This window comes from Lissotriton helveticus, chromosome 4_1, assembly GCF_964261635.1.
Source record: "Lissotriton helveticus chromosome 4_1, aLisHel1.1, whole genome shotgun sequence".
Taxonomy (NCBI): Eukaryota; Metazoa; Chordata; class Amphibia; order Caudata; family Salamandridae; genus Lissotriton; species Lissotriton helveticus.
The window spans coordinates 60238220-60252040 of NC_136063.1; the positions used below are offsets into that span (position 1 = coordinate 60238220).

General features: G+C 44.1%; 1 protein-coding gene across 1 annotated transcript in view; it reads right to left on the bottom strand.

The window, feature by feature from the left end:
• The window catches only part of LOC144826941 (indolethylamine N-methyltransferase-like), a 53208-nt gene extending 45199 nt beyond the window's left edge, over positions 1 to 8009 (bottom strand). The window contains exon 1 of the mRNA XM_078685402.1: positions 7826 to 8009. Within this exon, the coding sequence (XP_078541528.1) occupies positions 7826 to 7973 (148 nt within the window). The 5' untranslated portion in view covers positions 7974 to 8009. The remainder of the gene's footprint in view (positions 1 to 7825) is intronic.
• Positions 8010 to 13821: the final 5812 nt, after the last annotated feature.

The window sequence follows — 13821 nt, forward strand, 5'->3', positions numbered from 1 at the left end:
GGACCCACTTGCCATGGCCTAACCTTCCTTTTTCTTACATGTCAGGCACCACTCAGGTAGGCCCAAGGTACCCTCAATGGCAGGGTTCAGTGTATGTGAAAGGTAGGACATGTAAGGGTGTGTTTTACATGTCCTGATAGTGAAATACTGTTTTGTTTTTCACTATTGAAAGGCTATCTGTCCAATAGGATAACATGGAAGATACTTTGTCACATCTTACAAGTATAGCTTCCCATTGGGACAAGATCGAGAGATAGAGTTTAGGCTCTCTGAACTCAATAACAAAACTTTTAGTAAAGATGGTTTTTAAATTGTGTGTTTGAAAATGCCACTTTCAGAAAATGGGCATTTTCTTGTTTAACCATTCTGTGTGCCTCTGCCTGTTTGTGTATTGACTGTCTGGTACTGAAATGACAGGGGCTGGGGAAGTGCATTCACTGTAGACAGCCACTGGGGGCGTTGAGGTGTGCCTTGCCCTTTCTGGATGACTCGGAGCTAAACAGAATATACTGCGGCTGCATTTGGAGTGGTGGGAGGGGTTTTCTTGCATCTGAATAGGGCCTGTCTCCCTTGCACAATGCTGTCTCCACCGCCTTTGGGGATACTGCACCAGTAAGGACAAAACTGGTTCGGACTGGGCTCAGAGACCCTTGCACAAAGAAGAACAAAGTGAAAATGGGGTAAAAGTAGTGGACCTTAAACCCCAGAACTTTAGATCACTTCTAGACTCAAGTGAAATCTTTGCCAAGGAACTGGAGAGCTGTGAGGAGGTGTACTTCCTCTTTGCTGTATGCTGTGTGGGATTGGCCTGTAGTTACTGCTTCTACCAAGTAAATAACAAAGACTGGAATTTTGCTAAGAAACCTGCTTGAAGAAGAATCTCCAAGGGTTGGTGTGTGTTGGCCTCCTGTTCTGCAGTCTCAGGGGCACACAGAATTCACCACCAGCTCTCCTGAACTCCACTGCTGGGAGTTCTGACCTGCCAAGAGGTGCCTATTCCAGTTTTGGGCCTCTGAAGGGTATTCCTGCTGTTGGGACCCAGAAGAAAACTAAGAGAAGCAAGAAAAACAATCTCTGAAAAACGTCAGTGATGCCGCCATGACGCCGAAAGCTGCACTGAGGCCAGGTGCACTGCTCGTGAAGTGCACGAGGCACAGCCCAGACTGTACAGCAGCTCCAATGCCCTTCGATGCTTGCCAACACTTGCTGTTATCAGGCTTCCCGACCCCAGCGCTCACACCGACGCCGTCACCGCTAGCGCCTGCATCCTGTTATTTTAATGCCCTTAACTGCTGAGGGTGACTCAATAAACTCACAGACTTCATGCTGCCTCACCAGAACCTTCGCCTCACCACCGGCACAACCGACACAACCAACTTCCCCTGTCCAGGACTCAGCATGTTGCCTCCTCGCGGACACAATGCATCGCCTCCCCTGTGACAGCCAGAGAGCTGACCTCGGCACTGACCCCTTACCTCCACAATGCCGTGCATCTTCATAGACTTCGTTGTCCAGGGTACTGTTTGTTTGGGGTGTCCGGGTGACTCCATGCCCGACGCCACATTCCTCGTGGTCGGCGCCATACTTTGGATTTATTGCTCTCACAACATTGTAATAGCCCCAGGTGTAGATCACTGTTTTCTACAAGCTTTATTTTTGCAATAACTGTTCTAAAAGTCATATCCTATTACATGTATGTATTTATGTTATTTTTCTAAACTGGTGTGGAGTCAGTTTTTGGTGTTTTCACTATGTTACTGTAAGCGTTGGTGCGAATGCTTTACATATTGCCTTTGGGATAAGCATGTTTGCTTGTTCCAAGCTACGCAGGGGGGTGAGCAGGGGTTATCTAAAGTGTGTACACCCCTTACCCTGAGAGTCCCTAGTTTGCCAATTAGAGACCCTCAGTTCTAACAGCAACTGAATGTAGAAATCTTCACTGCGGTTTCAACCCATGTCTATCTGACAACAACACTCCCTCCTAGGATACCTCCTATAGCCTTGCCCCACTGAATTATACCTTATCTGTCATTTTTCTTGAGAATTTATTCTAAGACCAAAGGCAGCGGAGCAGACAGAGCCTCGCTCCATCACTGCCAGCCTTAACTTTTGACATGTCCTGGTATCTCGTGTGAGAAGATGTCCTTGGTTGGCGCTTTGATCTTTTAGCTGCTATGTTGACCCTTAAACGTTAAACACTCATAACTCCGGTTCTAGTTGAAACCACTGATGTGCGAAGCATCCATAAACCACAATCTCACATGGCTAGCCACAACCTCCTTCGATCTGCTGCTGTGCGATGCAACCTCAAAGAAAACTTGTGACTTTGGTCCAGTCCAGAGTGACCAGATCACCATAGTTGGTCTATTGTGCTTTCATGCGCTATTTTCACTTAAATATTTCAAACTTACATATCTCTGCTTATATTGATTAGATTTGTGTTGTTTCGATCTCAAATTATTTATTAAAGTTACTTCTATTTTCTAAATTGATATGGGATGGTTTAATTCATGATTGTTTGAAATGCTGCATTAATGCTTGACACATTGCCTCTAAGTTAAACCTGACTGCTTTTTGTGCCAATATTCCAGAGGATTAAGCACAGGTTAATGTAGTGTTTGCTTGTGGTTCATCCTGACAAGAGTCGTGGTTGCTGCTTGAGTAGGGTTTCACCCCCTCTGTCACTAACCCATTTTCTTTCAGAGACTGTCAAGTACAGCTGTGTGTCATCTATCCACAACTGAGAAAAGATTATTTACATGAAGGAGCAAAGGGTTTCCATTTACATAACGAACAGTGTTTGTGTGGGGGATTGGCGACTTTGCTTTCTCCTTGACGCAGAGTAGAGGGGCTTTGAAGAGGGTTAGGTAATTTTACTTGCTGTGAGAGATTTTTGAAGCAGGACTTAAAACATCCCAGATTGGACTCTTTGATTTTCATCTGATCTTCAGGAGAGATAAGTGATTTTTGGGTCAATCCTAAGGAAAGGACCAGGAGTATGAGAAGAAAGGATTTTCCATTGCCTATGCTGCATTGACCATCATCCACTACTTGCAGCATCACTGTCTCCCTGCTTCAGGCACATCTAAATCCTACCTAGTTATGTTGAAGAACCTTTCTTTTATGTGTTTGCTTAGCTGTCTTACAGCACAGCTTTCCAGCACTTTTGCTTGAGGGGGGATGGAAATGGGCAGACTTTGCCAATATTGGAGGAATGAGTATGTGGGTTTTAAGAAGTTTGCTGACTTGCCAAGTTTTGAGACACTCAGAAACTACCTCTAGCCTAAGGGATGAGGTGATTACATAAGATAGATGAAGATATATTGTTCACAATAGTGACTGGGATGGGGGTCTGCAAAACGTGGGTGGTCTGATAGTAGAGAGAGTTTTTCCTAAGATATATTCAGTTATAAGTTAAAAAGAGGTGCACTCATCTGTAGGTGTGGGTTTCCACATGAAGAATAGATGCCGCTATGCGAGAGAGAGCTGGATTTCTATTTTATATGAAGAAATTGAAGAGTTTGTCTGTTACTTTGGAAAATGATAGAGGGCATTTTTAGAGTTCTTCAAGATGTTAATCAACTTCCTAGATTTAATTTCAGGAATATTGAGTTCTGCCTTAGCTTTGAGAATATGGTAATTGTGTTTGCAGCATTTGATTCAAAGGTTTTCCAGGATTTCCTTAAAGTAAAGTAAGAGCCATTCATTTATAACTTCTTTTTTGACAGAGCTGTAGTTCCCTACTAGTATGATAGTGCCTTTATAACCCTGTGAATTAATTAGCTTTAAGGTAATTTGGGATTGTTGTTCAAGTGGCTGAACCCTAGCCTTGCTTTCTTTGTTTGCTTACAGCTGGACGTTCTGCTACCTACCAAGAAGAAAGAAACCAGAAGTTGGTCCGACTAGTCCATCGGGGGTGACTTTTTAATAGGGTATTTTTTGCTAATGAGGAGGTCGAGGATAGATTATTTTCTGATGGGTAGGTTTAGAGTAGATCTGTTTGAGGTTGGTGTTGATACAAAAGATGGCTAGTTGTGGCATGGCTGAATCAGATTCATCTCCCCAGGTTAGGTTGAAGTCACCCAGAAAGCTGCTATTGAAGCTTTTATTTGACATTTCATTTATTAGATCTTTAAGATGCTCAGTGAAGAGCAGGTTATTCCCAGGAGTGTAGATGACCTGGCGTCTTTTGGCATGGTTTCCCTTAACTTTTTGCTTGCTTACCTCCTGCTTTGACTGTGTGCTGAACTTCACTTTTGCTGGCTCAAGGATCCTGTGCACTTTTTCACTGCCGACCAGTGCTAAAGTGCATGAGCTCTTTGTCTAAAATACAATGGCTTTTGGTTTCTCCATGATTGACATATTTGATTTACTGATAAATCCCTAGCAGAGTGTACTACATGTGACCAGGGTCTGTAAATTAAATCCTACTAGTGGGCCTGCAGCACTGATTTTGCCACCCACATGAGTAGCCTTTCAAACACGTCTCAGGCCTACCACTGCAGAGCCTGGGTCGCAGTTTTAACTGTCAAGCCGACCTGGCAAGGTCACCTACCTTCACTTTTATTACATATTCTTCAGCCTTAAGGTAGACCTTACATAGCCCCTTGGGCAGGGTGCAGCATATTTGAAAGGTAGCGCATGTCTGTTTGAACTTTAAATGTACTGGTAGTAAAAACCTGCTAAAATTGTTTTTTAATACAGCAAGGCCTATCTTTCATATAGGTTAGCATTGGAGCTGCCTTGTAAAACTTTACAAGTGTAACTTCCAATTGGAAAAAGATAGGAGGAATACGTATGGTGTTTATGGATTCACAATCTGAAAACACAACTGTTTGTGAAGTTCATTTAAAAAACATTGCAGGTCAGAAAATGCCGCTTTCAAAAAGTTAAGTATAAGGCAACAATATCTCAATCGGATTCAATTGGACAGCAGATATATTTGCATGTGCATTACATTACAAAGGATATGGACAAGAAAAAAGAGGCTCACAATTTTTTGGTTTTTGAAAGTGCATATAGCATCATATATTTGAAAGGCAATATTGGCAAAACAATCAAAGAGGGTAAGATAGTCAACAGCATTTATGGCAAATAATGTGGTGGCAACCCAAGGGGGCTTTGTGCACTAGGTGATAGTGAGACAAACAGTGATGGCGCGAGTGACATAAGGGTGAAAAAACAGCGATTGGCGCAGACAAAGACATTTTTTTAACACAATATATACAGATTGTGGGTTCCTCCTTGATGAGTTAGTTGAGTTCCTTGAGTAGCTAGTTTGGGAACCAAAGTAGGTAATGCACCATGAGTTGCTCTGCAGTGCGGGTCGTCGGCGTTGCGATCCTATTGATTTAGGATCTTCATCAGGACCAGGCTGCCGAATAATGGAAGTGAGGGTGAGTTCTGGTCCAGAAATTGATCCCCGTTGTGGTGGGGACAGAGGTGAGAGGATCCTGTGGTAGGGGTGATCCAAGGGTGTCAAAGTGTGAAGAACAAGGTGGCCTAATGCGGGAGGAAGAGGAGGTCGCCGGAGTAGTGGTGTAACCTCGAAGTAGACTCGGCAAGTCGTGGGAAGGATGGGTGAACGAAGCCCCGTTCAGGTGGGATGGGATTAGTCCCGGTGCAGGCACCGTGGGCATGTGGAGTGAGCGCCGTCAGAAATCCAGCAGTCAGGGAGCGGTCAAAGGATCTGACTAGTAGATCGGGATCCGCTGCTTGACCGGGTCAACAGGTCCAAGCTTTGGGATATTCTTGGGGTAATGAGACTGCCAGCTCAGTTGACCATTTTTCTTAGAGCTCTACACGCGGATGTAAATGCCTGCTTTAGATTTGGTACAGAGGAGGAGTCAACTAAATCTTTTATTTTCCCATGGGCGGTCGCAGGGATATGTTTTGGCACCGATATTGTTTCTGTTATATATGAATAGCCTTAACAACTACCTGATTGAAAATGGGGTTGATCTGCCCAGGGTAAAGTCTGTCAGCATGCCTACCCTGCTATGCACCATCAACGCCGTAATGGTGGTCTGAACGGCTAATGGGTTAAAACTCCTGGTTGACAAGTTTGTTAAGTTCATGGATGACCTGGACCTAGATACAAACATCTCAAAGACTCATTCTGTGGGAGGAAGAAAAATATCAAAGGGCACAAAGTTACTAGGGTTTCTACCTTTCCCTACTTTGGGGTATCATTTGACTGACAGAATAACTGGGTTTCATGCATTTCCAGTTGCTGCTCCAAGTTCACACAAGCTTGTTGTGCCCTAGTTAGATTTTTACTGTTGGTGGTTCACAATCCTATCTTGCCCCTGCTGCGAATCTACACAATTAAATGTCTCCTAGTCCTGACATACAGTGCACCCATTTGGCGGTGCCATAAGTGGAGGGCTCTCTAGCTTGAAGAGGACCGATTTTGTAGAAAACCTCTGGGCTGAGGCCAAACAGTTCCTCAATTGCAACCCATGAGGAACTGGCTTTGGACTATATGGAGGATCAGGTTAAACTGGCTCCACTGTTACTTTGGATATCTGTTTGGGTCGACGGGAGACTGTTGTTCAACAGGAGTGTGTCTGAGGACTGCATGGAATGCACGTATGGCCATAAGATACAGTGGATTAATTATATAAGATCTGTTCCCGTTCCCTAGAACGCATGGATATTTTTAAGCAGCCACACCTCCTTAAAAAGGGCGATTGTGGTCTTTTTAAGTAACACATTTGTAATATAGGTGATAGGGAAGCATGGGCATTGGAGAAAAAATCCAACAGATCCTATCTACTGCTGAAATCCGCTGATGGCTTTAAACCATATCTCACAGCAGTCAAATATCCCAGGGACAGATCCCTACTTACTAAATTTCGTCTAGGTACTATTCGGACAATTATCTGTTTCCCTCTGGGACAGTTCGATCCCGATGCACTTTTAACTTGCCCTTGTGATGACAGTTCACCCCAGACCTTGATACACCTGGTTTTATTCTGTAAATACTATGAATTCTTGCACAAAAGTTACCTAATACCACTTTGAAAAGCGAGGGGTTTTACCCAATTCGCCCTGCCTTTTTACATTTACAGTTATTACCTCATCAGGTGGTGATGTTGGAGGTCACTGGTTATTTAAAAGGTGTCTTACACTAGAATAAAAAAATGTGGACCTACTAAACAATGACGTTTAGGTTAGGCTGGGCTGTTAAATTTTCAAGGTACTTAAATGCTCACACATTTTTTCACAATAAATTGTACCATGTCATGCTTAAAAAGGCTTTTTAATATTTTAATGTGGCTTTTATGTATATGTTTTGATCTTTTATGATTATGATATATAATTGAATAAAGATTAATAATAATAATATTGATCTAATTCAATTTAATTGTTACTTGGGTGAATGACTCATGCATTTTTTTATTTTTCTACCACCGTCCATAGGCCATTTTTCACTTCTCACGACATAGGCTGATGAATGCAGAGAGAGAAGAGAAGATATTCACTCCTTGAAACCCTTGGCTCATAAGCGACCAGGCCAAAATCCATTCTGTTTCCAGATGTGCTACAAATTGTACTATTGTTTTGATGGGGCAGAATTTACTCTTCCTCTGTGGTGGTTGCAATACCCGTTTCTGAAATAGAGACACTCCTAACAATAATCTAGGGTTATTTCCTGTTATTTCTATCATAATTGATGCATAATAATTAGACTCAGCCTTTTACTTGAAAATGATTTGGAGACATTATTTATGTTCGAGGACATTCAGAGGTTATATGCCGCAAACAAAATGACAGGAAAAGCTATTTTCTGCAGGTGAGCTGGGGCATCAATATTACATACCTGATGACAAGCTTTTGACGTAATAAGAAAATGATCCAGCAAGTACATCCTTAAAAAAGGAGGATGACTGAATAAAATATGCCTCGTTGAACTTCCGTGCATCAGAACACATTTCACGGAACTTCTTCAGGTCCATAGCGGAGTCCATTTCTCAGGGGCAGCCTTCTGCAACCTTCTGCCTGTGCTACGTTAACCCAGACTAAGTAGTCAGAAATCTGTCACTGAAATACTTCCAGTGGGGGCGATCACACGCTAGCATCATGCCCTGGGCAATGTTTGCACAGTTTACTCTATTTTACCTTCAAAAATAAATTTCTCATCGGTTAACTTGACTAAACCTGTTCCCACAGCCAGGTCCTGCTTTGTTTGCTCTACCTTCTGCCTGGGCTCTGCTTATTGTGATGCACATCCAGGATGTTGACTCCTGAGCAGCGTACCCAGGCCAAGACTCCTGAGCAGAGTATACAAGCCATGATTCCTGAGCAGTGTGTCCAAGCCAAGACTCCTGAGCAGTGTGTCCAAGACAAGCATCCTGAGAAGTGTTTCCAAGCTAAGCAGGGACTGGTGCCTTGCCTCTGTGACCTAAGTGTGATCATCTAAAGAGTTGTGATACAAATCAATAACACTTGCCAACACTTGTATTGATGAATGAGAAACAAAGAGACTGCCATGCCCATGGTTTGGCAAATCTACTTTGGGTCACACATAGGTCCAGTATGACACAATGTTCTTTAACAGGTTGAGGACGCCTCGTCTAGCGTCGGTTGATGGATTTGTGTGAAACTCAACATATCAAGACTCAGATAAATGTGGTAAGTGCCTGACAAGTTTTCTGGATCACTGTAAAAATATGCCAGAGATAGTAGCAAATACATTATTTTTGACTTCCGCCATCCATTTACCTTTTCCCTCAGTTGTATGTCTGGAGTTGGGGATCTCAGGCCAGATCCTCAAGAGGGGCTCATCAGTGCTTCCCTCTCTTCCTGACATGAGGGGGGCTCCTGAGGATAACACTCTGCCCTAGGGTTGGGATCTCCAGGCCCTTTTAGCTCTGGGAATGGGGCCCCTCACACTGCCGCTCCCAGTGTTAAAAATGGAGCATGTTCCTTCTAGTGACCCCCAGACACTGGCTCACTCCGGGGTAATTTTAAAGAAATCAGTACAATGCTTTTTGTTTCTCCAAGGGTCGAATATAACAAACCTTAAAACAGTCATAAATGTGGCCCCCCCTGGGCTAATTTAGACACTTGAAGGCTCATTTTATACTGCTGTTGAAAAGCTCCATGTTGGACTTGGCTTTCCCCCCTGAAATTTTTCGCTTTTTGCCCCCCTAATTTGGAATGTCTACCCCATGGGATTAAACCTGTAAAGGCCATGAGTGGTGTGAGACACCTTGTTAAATTGTAATGCTATGTAATGGTGTGAGCACTTGTAAATTCCCCCCATTGTAAAATGTACCTGACTGAAATGTACTGTGTTTAAAATGGATGCCATGGCCATGGGTTTTGCCACTGGACTGCCATAGGTCAGCGGTCTAGATAATATTACCCAGCTACCCCAAGCTTTTGGAGGGAAAGCCTGGCACCCAGGGTGCTCAACCCCTCCCCTTGAACCAGTTTAGGCCAGCTTTGCCAACATTCTAGAAGGTTCTGGCACTGCCTGGGAGGAGGGTATAAGTAAGGGGGATGTGCCACCAAAGAGTCAGTCAGAGCTGGGACAAGAAAGAGAGGGGACCTGCTGCGAGGTGCTACCACCACATGGGCCTGTGGAATGGGCCCTGCACCCCTAGAACCCCCCCTCTACTGTCCCCTGGGCCCCTGACAAGGGAGGGCCCCTACCCAGGTCACTGACACAGTTTGAACCGGGTACCACGCCAGCACTGCGTGAGGAAGCGCCCAGGAGGTGAGGAGTGGGACTGTCTACCCCCTCTTGTGAAGCTGTAGCCCTCTGGGAGCAAAGGGCTGTGAGGAGCCTACTGGGAAGTGCTGTAGACTGCTGCCTTACATTGACCGAAATGTTATTTCCTCATGTAATTCACTGCTTATTCCTGCTGGAGGAAGTGTTTTACCCTGGCATAAGTAGTTTTATTCCGGCCTGGTATTTTCAGGTTACCTGTCCAGGTGCGATGCGCTCCTGCGCCCAGTGTTCCTTGTAGGCGGATTATCCTGCTAAGGTGTGTGCCGAATGTTAAATGCATTTAGGCTGTTGTGATATACCCACAGGGATGATGGAGTAGACCGCGTGGTGCCCTTTTATTGCAGGTGTGCCCCGAGGCTGGCCTGACATGCTGTTCCAGGCCCCTAGTCACATCCCCTGTTAAGGAGCAAGCCTTGCTGATTTGTTACAGGTGCTCCTGTCTATTATGTGCTATGATGCCCTGATGTTTTCCCTTACAGGGGTCGTGTTGGAGTTATAATGCAGGTTATGTATGTATGCTAATGTTGGATCTTTCAATTTCAGCCTACCACTAAGGATGAGAGCCTGAGTGGGCCCCGCCAAATTGGCCCCAGGTTGAATGTTAATGTAATCATCTTCTTTATTTCAGCCATGGACTTACGGACTCAGCCCTTACTTCCCATGTAAATAATCCCCCCTGATACACTTGGCTCTGGTGCCAGTTGGCGCCGTGTTATGATACCACTGTTGATGCATTTTTGCTTTGCAGGTTGGAGATACTAAAGTTCTTAATTTTCCAACTCAAACTGGTGTCCTGCCTCTGTTGTGGTGTGCCTGGTGTGTCGTCTGTGGGTACTGCGTGAGTGCTTCACATGTCCTCCGAAGTTTGGCCTGCCCGCTTGGTTCCATGCTACCCCCTTGGAGATCTGGTAACCCCATTTCTTACACTCCAGCTACCAGAAGAAGATTCAGCAGGCCTTCTGGCATAGAAAGCAGTGCACTATCTCTGTCAGGGTGAACCTCAAAATTCACTAAATGAATCGATACTGAACACTCTGGGAGCTTGACAAAAAAGCAGTCTGGCTTAACTTAGAGGCAATGTGTAAAGTATTTTGCAGCACAAAAGCAGCAATAAAGTGAAAACACAACCCAAGAAAAATCAACACCAATACTCCCTGAACTGGGTACAAGCTGTATCTAACTGGTGGTTCTTATTTGTTAAGCCAAAGATGAGCAATTTAACATCAACATCAGCATTATTACATATAAAAGTACTCCACTGCATAATAAATTGGAGGAAAGGCAGCAGATTACTGCCGTCATTTACAAATGAACGTAGTCATTTGAGAGCAGTTCCCATTTTGGCAAGTCTAAAGATTAGTGATAATGTCACCCCACACAATCATAATCCAACAGTTTATAGAGTTCATCCAGAATAGAGAGAACAACCAATTCAGTACTTAACTTGGCGAAGAAGCCAGCCTAGCAGAATCTAAGATATGGCTGTGCTCTGCATACCTGTTTGGTTATTTTCTATTTTTGAATGTGTGTATCAAAGGTTACATTAGGGTGAGAGGAGGTCTGCCACTCTTTCACAAGGATGATGTCATCAGTGATGTCATTTTAGATGTCATCGGTGATGTCATGAGTGATGTCATTGACCATGTCATGAGTGATGTAATATGTGACGTCATCAGCAGTGCATTGCAGGCGTGCGAGTTATAGTTAGCTGAACTAACTCTAACGGGGGAATTTCAATGGTTTTGTATGTGTGAAATGTCCAGCCAACTATAACATGTGTGAAACCTATGGTTTTTTTCAGTGAATTTCCAAGGTTTTTTAAATGCTAATTCCTAACTATAACGTGGCTAAAACCTATGGTTTTTTCAGTGAATTTCTAAGGTTTTTTTAAATACTAATTCCTAACTATAACATGGCTGAAACCTATGTTTTTTTCAGTGATTTTCAAAGGTTTTGTAAATGATAATTTTTAAATGTATTAATTGTTATACTTTTTTATACTAATTTACTACATTGTTTTAAAGCATTTATTTTTAGATATTTTATTTTTTTAATTACAATACATATTTTTTATATAAATTGAAAAAAAAAAAATTTTTTAAATATTAAAAATGTAATATTTGTTTTTTTTTATTCATATTTTTTAAAATGTATATATATTTTATATAGCAGGTAATAATATCCTATGGAAGGAAATTCAAGTTACTGGTAAGTACGGTTAAAATTACTTTTCAGGATCAGTACTGGGCTGAAAGATGCAGCACTGAGGTCTCTCTTGATAACTGGTGAGTAAATAGGAATTCGTAGTTCGGCAGATTTTAGAGGAATTTTTTAAAGTTCCGAAACTCCACACTTAGAAGAATTTCCAAGTGAAACCAGTCAATGTTAGCCTATGGAAGGAAATTCAAGTTACTGTAAGTATGGTTAGAATTACTTTTCAGGATCAGTAGTGGGCTGAAAGATGCAGCACTGAGGTTTCTCCTGATAACAGGTGAGTACATCGGAATTCGGAGTCGGCTGATTTTAGAGGAATTTTTTTAAGTTTCCAAACTCCACACTTAGAAGAATTTCCAAGTGAAACCAGTCAATGTTAGCCTATGGAAGAAATTCAAGTTACTGTAAGTACGGTTACAATTACTTTTCAAGATCAGTAGTGGGCTGAAAGATGCAGCACTGAGGTCTCTCCTGATAACAGGTGAGTAAATCGGAATTTGTAGTTTGTCTGATTTTAGAGGAATATTTTGCTCAATAGTGAAGGAAGGGGGCGGGGCCTGAGGTTACATGTGTGCAAACACGCACCGTGGCGCGTTTTATGTTGGGGAATTAATTCCTCTTCAAGCCAAAGGTCCCCTAGGGGCCAACTAGCCCACCAGGTACCTCCAGTATGCACCAGGGAGCTGCGTTACAGAGAGGTGTAAAAAGGGCCATGGCCTCTTTACACGTCTCTGCAACGCAGGCCCCTGGCACATACTGGAGGTTCCTGGTGGGCTACTTGGCCCCCAGGGACCCCCAGTATTCAAGGGGAATAACTTCTCACTCTGCAAATGTGCCAGGGGGCGCATTTGCAGAGTGGTGCAGGGAGAGGGTATGGCCTCCTCCCCGATCCCAGTTTTTTGTATTTTTTTTAAGAAGGGGGGCTGTGTAGCCCCCCTTCTTTTTCTTTTTATTGGGCCCTGGGGACCCCCTCCGCCAAGGCCTGACCCCCAAATATATATATATATATTTTTTAACAGGAAGGGGTCCGCGTGGCCCCCCTCCCGTGGCTAATTCCAGTCCCCGAGGATCCCATCCCCTGGGGCATGGCCACATTTTAAAAATATTTTTAAGGAGGGGAGCTGCATAGCCCCCTTCCTCAAGCCACTTTAGGCCCCGGGACCCCATCCCCCTCCTTTTTTTTTTTTCAAATGTTTTTATTATTTGGGGTGGGGGGCCATGTGGCCCCCCTCCAAGGCCACCTCTGGCCCCAGGGACCCCATCCCCCAGGGCCTGGCCCTCTCTGCAGGGGACCGTGGGGGGGTCCCCAAGCCCCCCACGGTCCCTGTCGGCTCCCCGCCTCCTGCAGGAGCCGGCATTGTTTTTCTACATGGGGAGGAGCTAACATGCTGCTCCCCATGTAGAAAAGCAATCAGCTTTGGTTTTTGGAAGAGAGAGCAGGTTTCCTGCTCTCTCTTCCAAAAACCAAAGCAGTTTGCTATGGTAGGGTGGGAGCGAGGCTAGCCCACCAGCTAACTTGTGGGCTAGTTGGCCCCCAGGGACCCTCAGGATAGAAGGGGAATTAATTCCCCAACTTAAAATGCGCCACAGGGCGTGTTTGCACACATGTCAATTCAGGCCCAGCCCCCTTCCTTCACCACTGTGCAGACTCGCCAGTGGCACATTTTAAGTTTGGGATTAAGTCCACTTGAACTTTCAGGGTCCCTGCGGTCCAACTAGCCCACCAGGTACCTCCAGTAAGAACCACAGAGTTGCGTTGCAGAGAGGTGGTCCGAGGTCTTGCCCCTTTTTACACCTGCCTTACCGTTTAAGTAGCGTACGATCTATCAGAGTTCAACTGTGCTACTGTTTAGCATGTTCTGAAT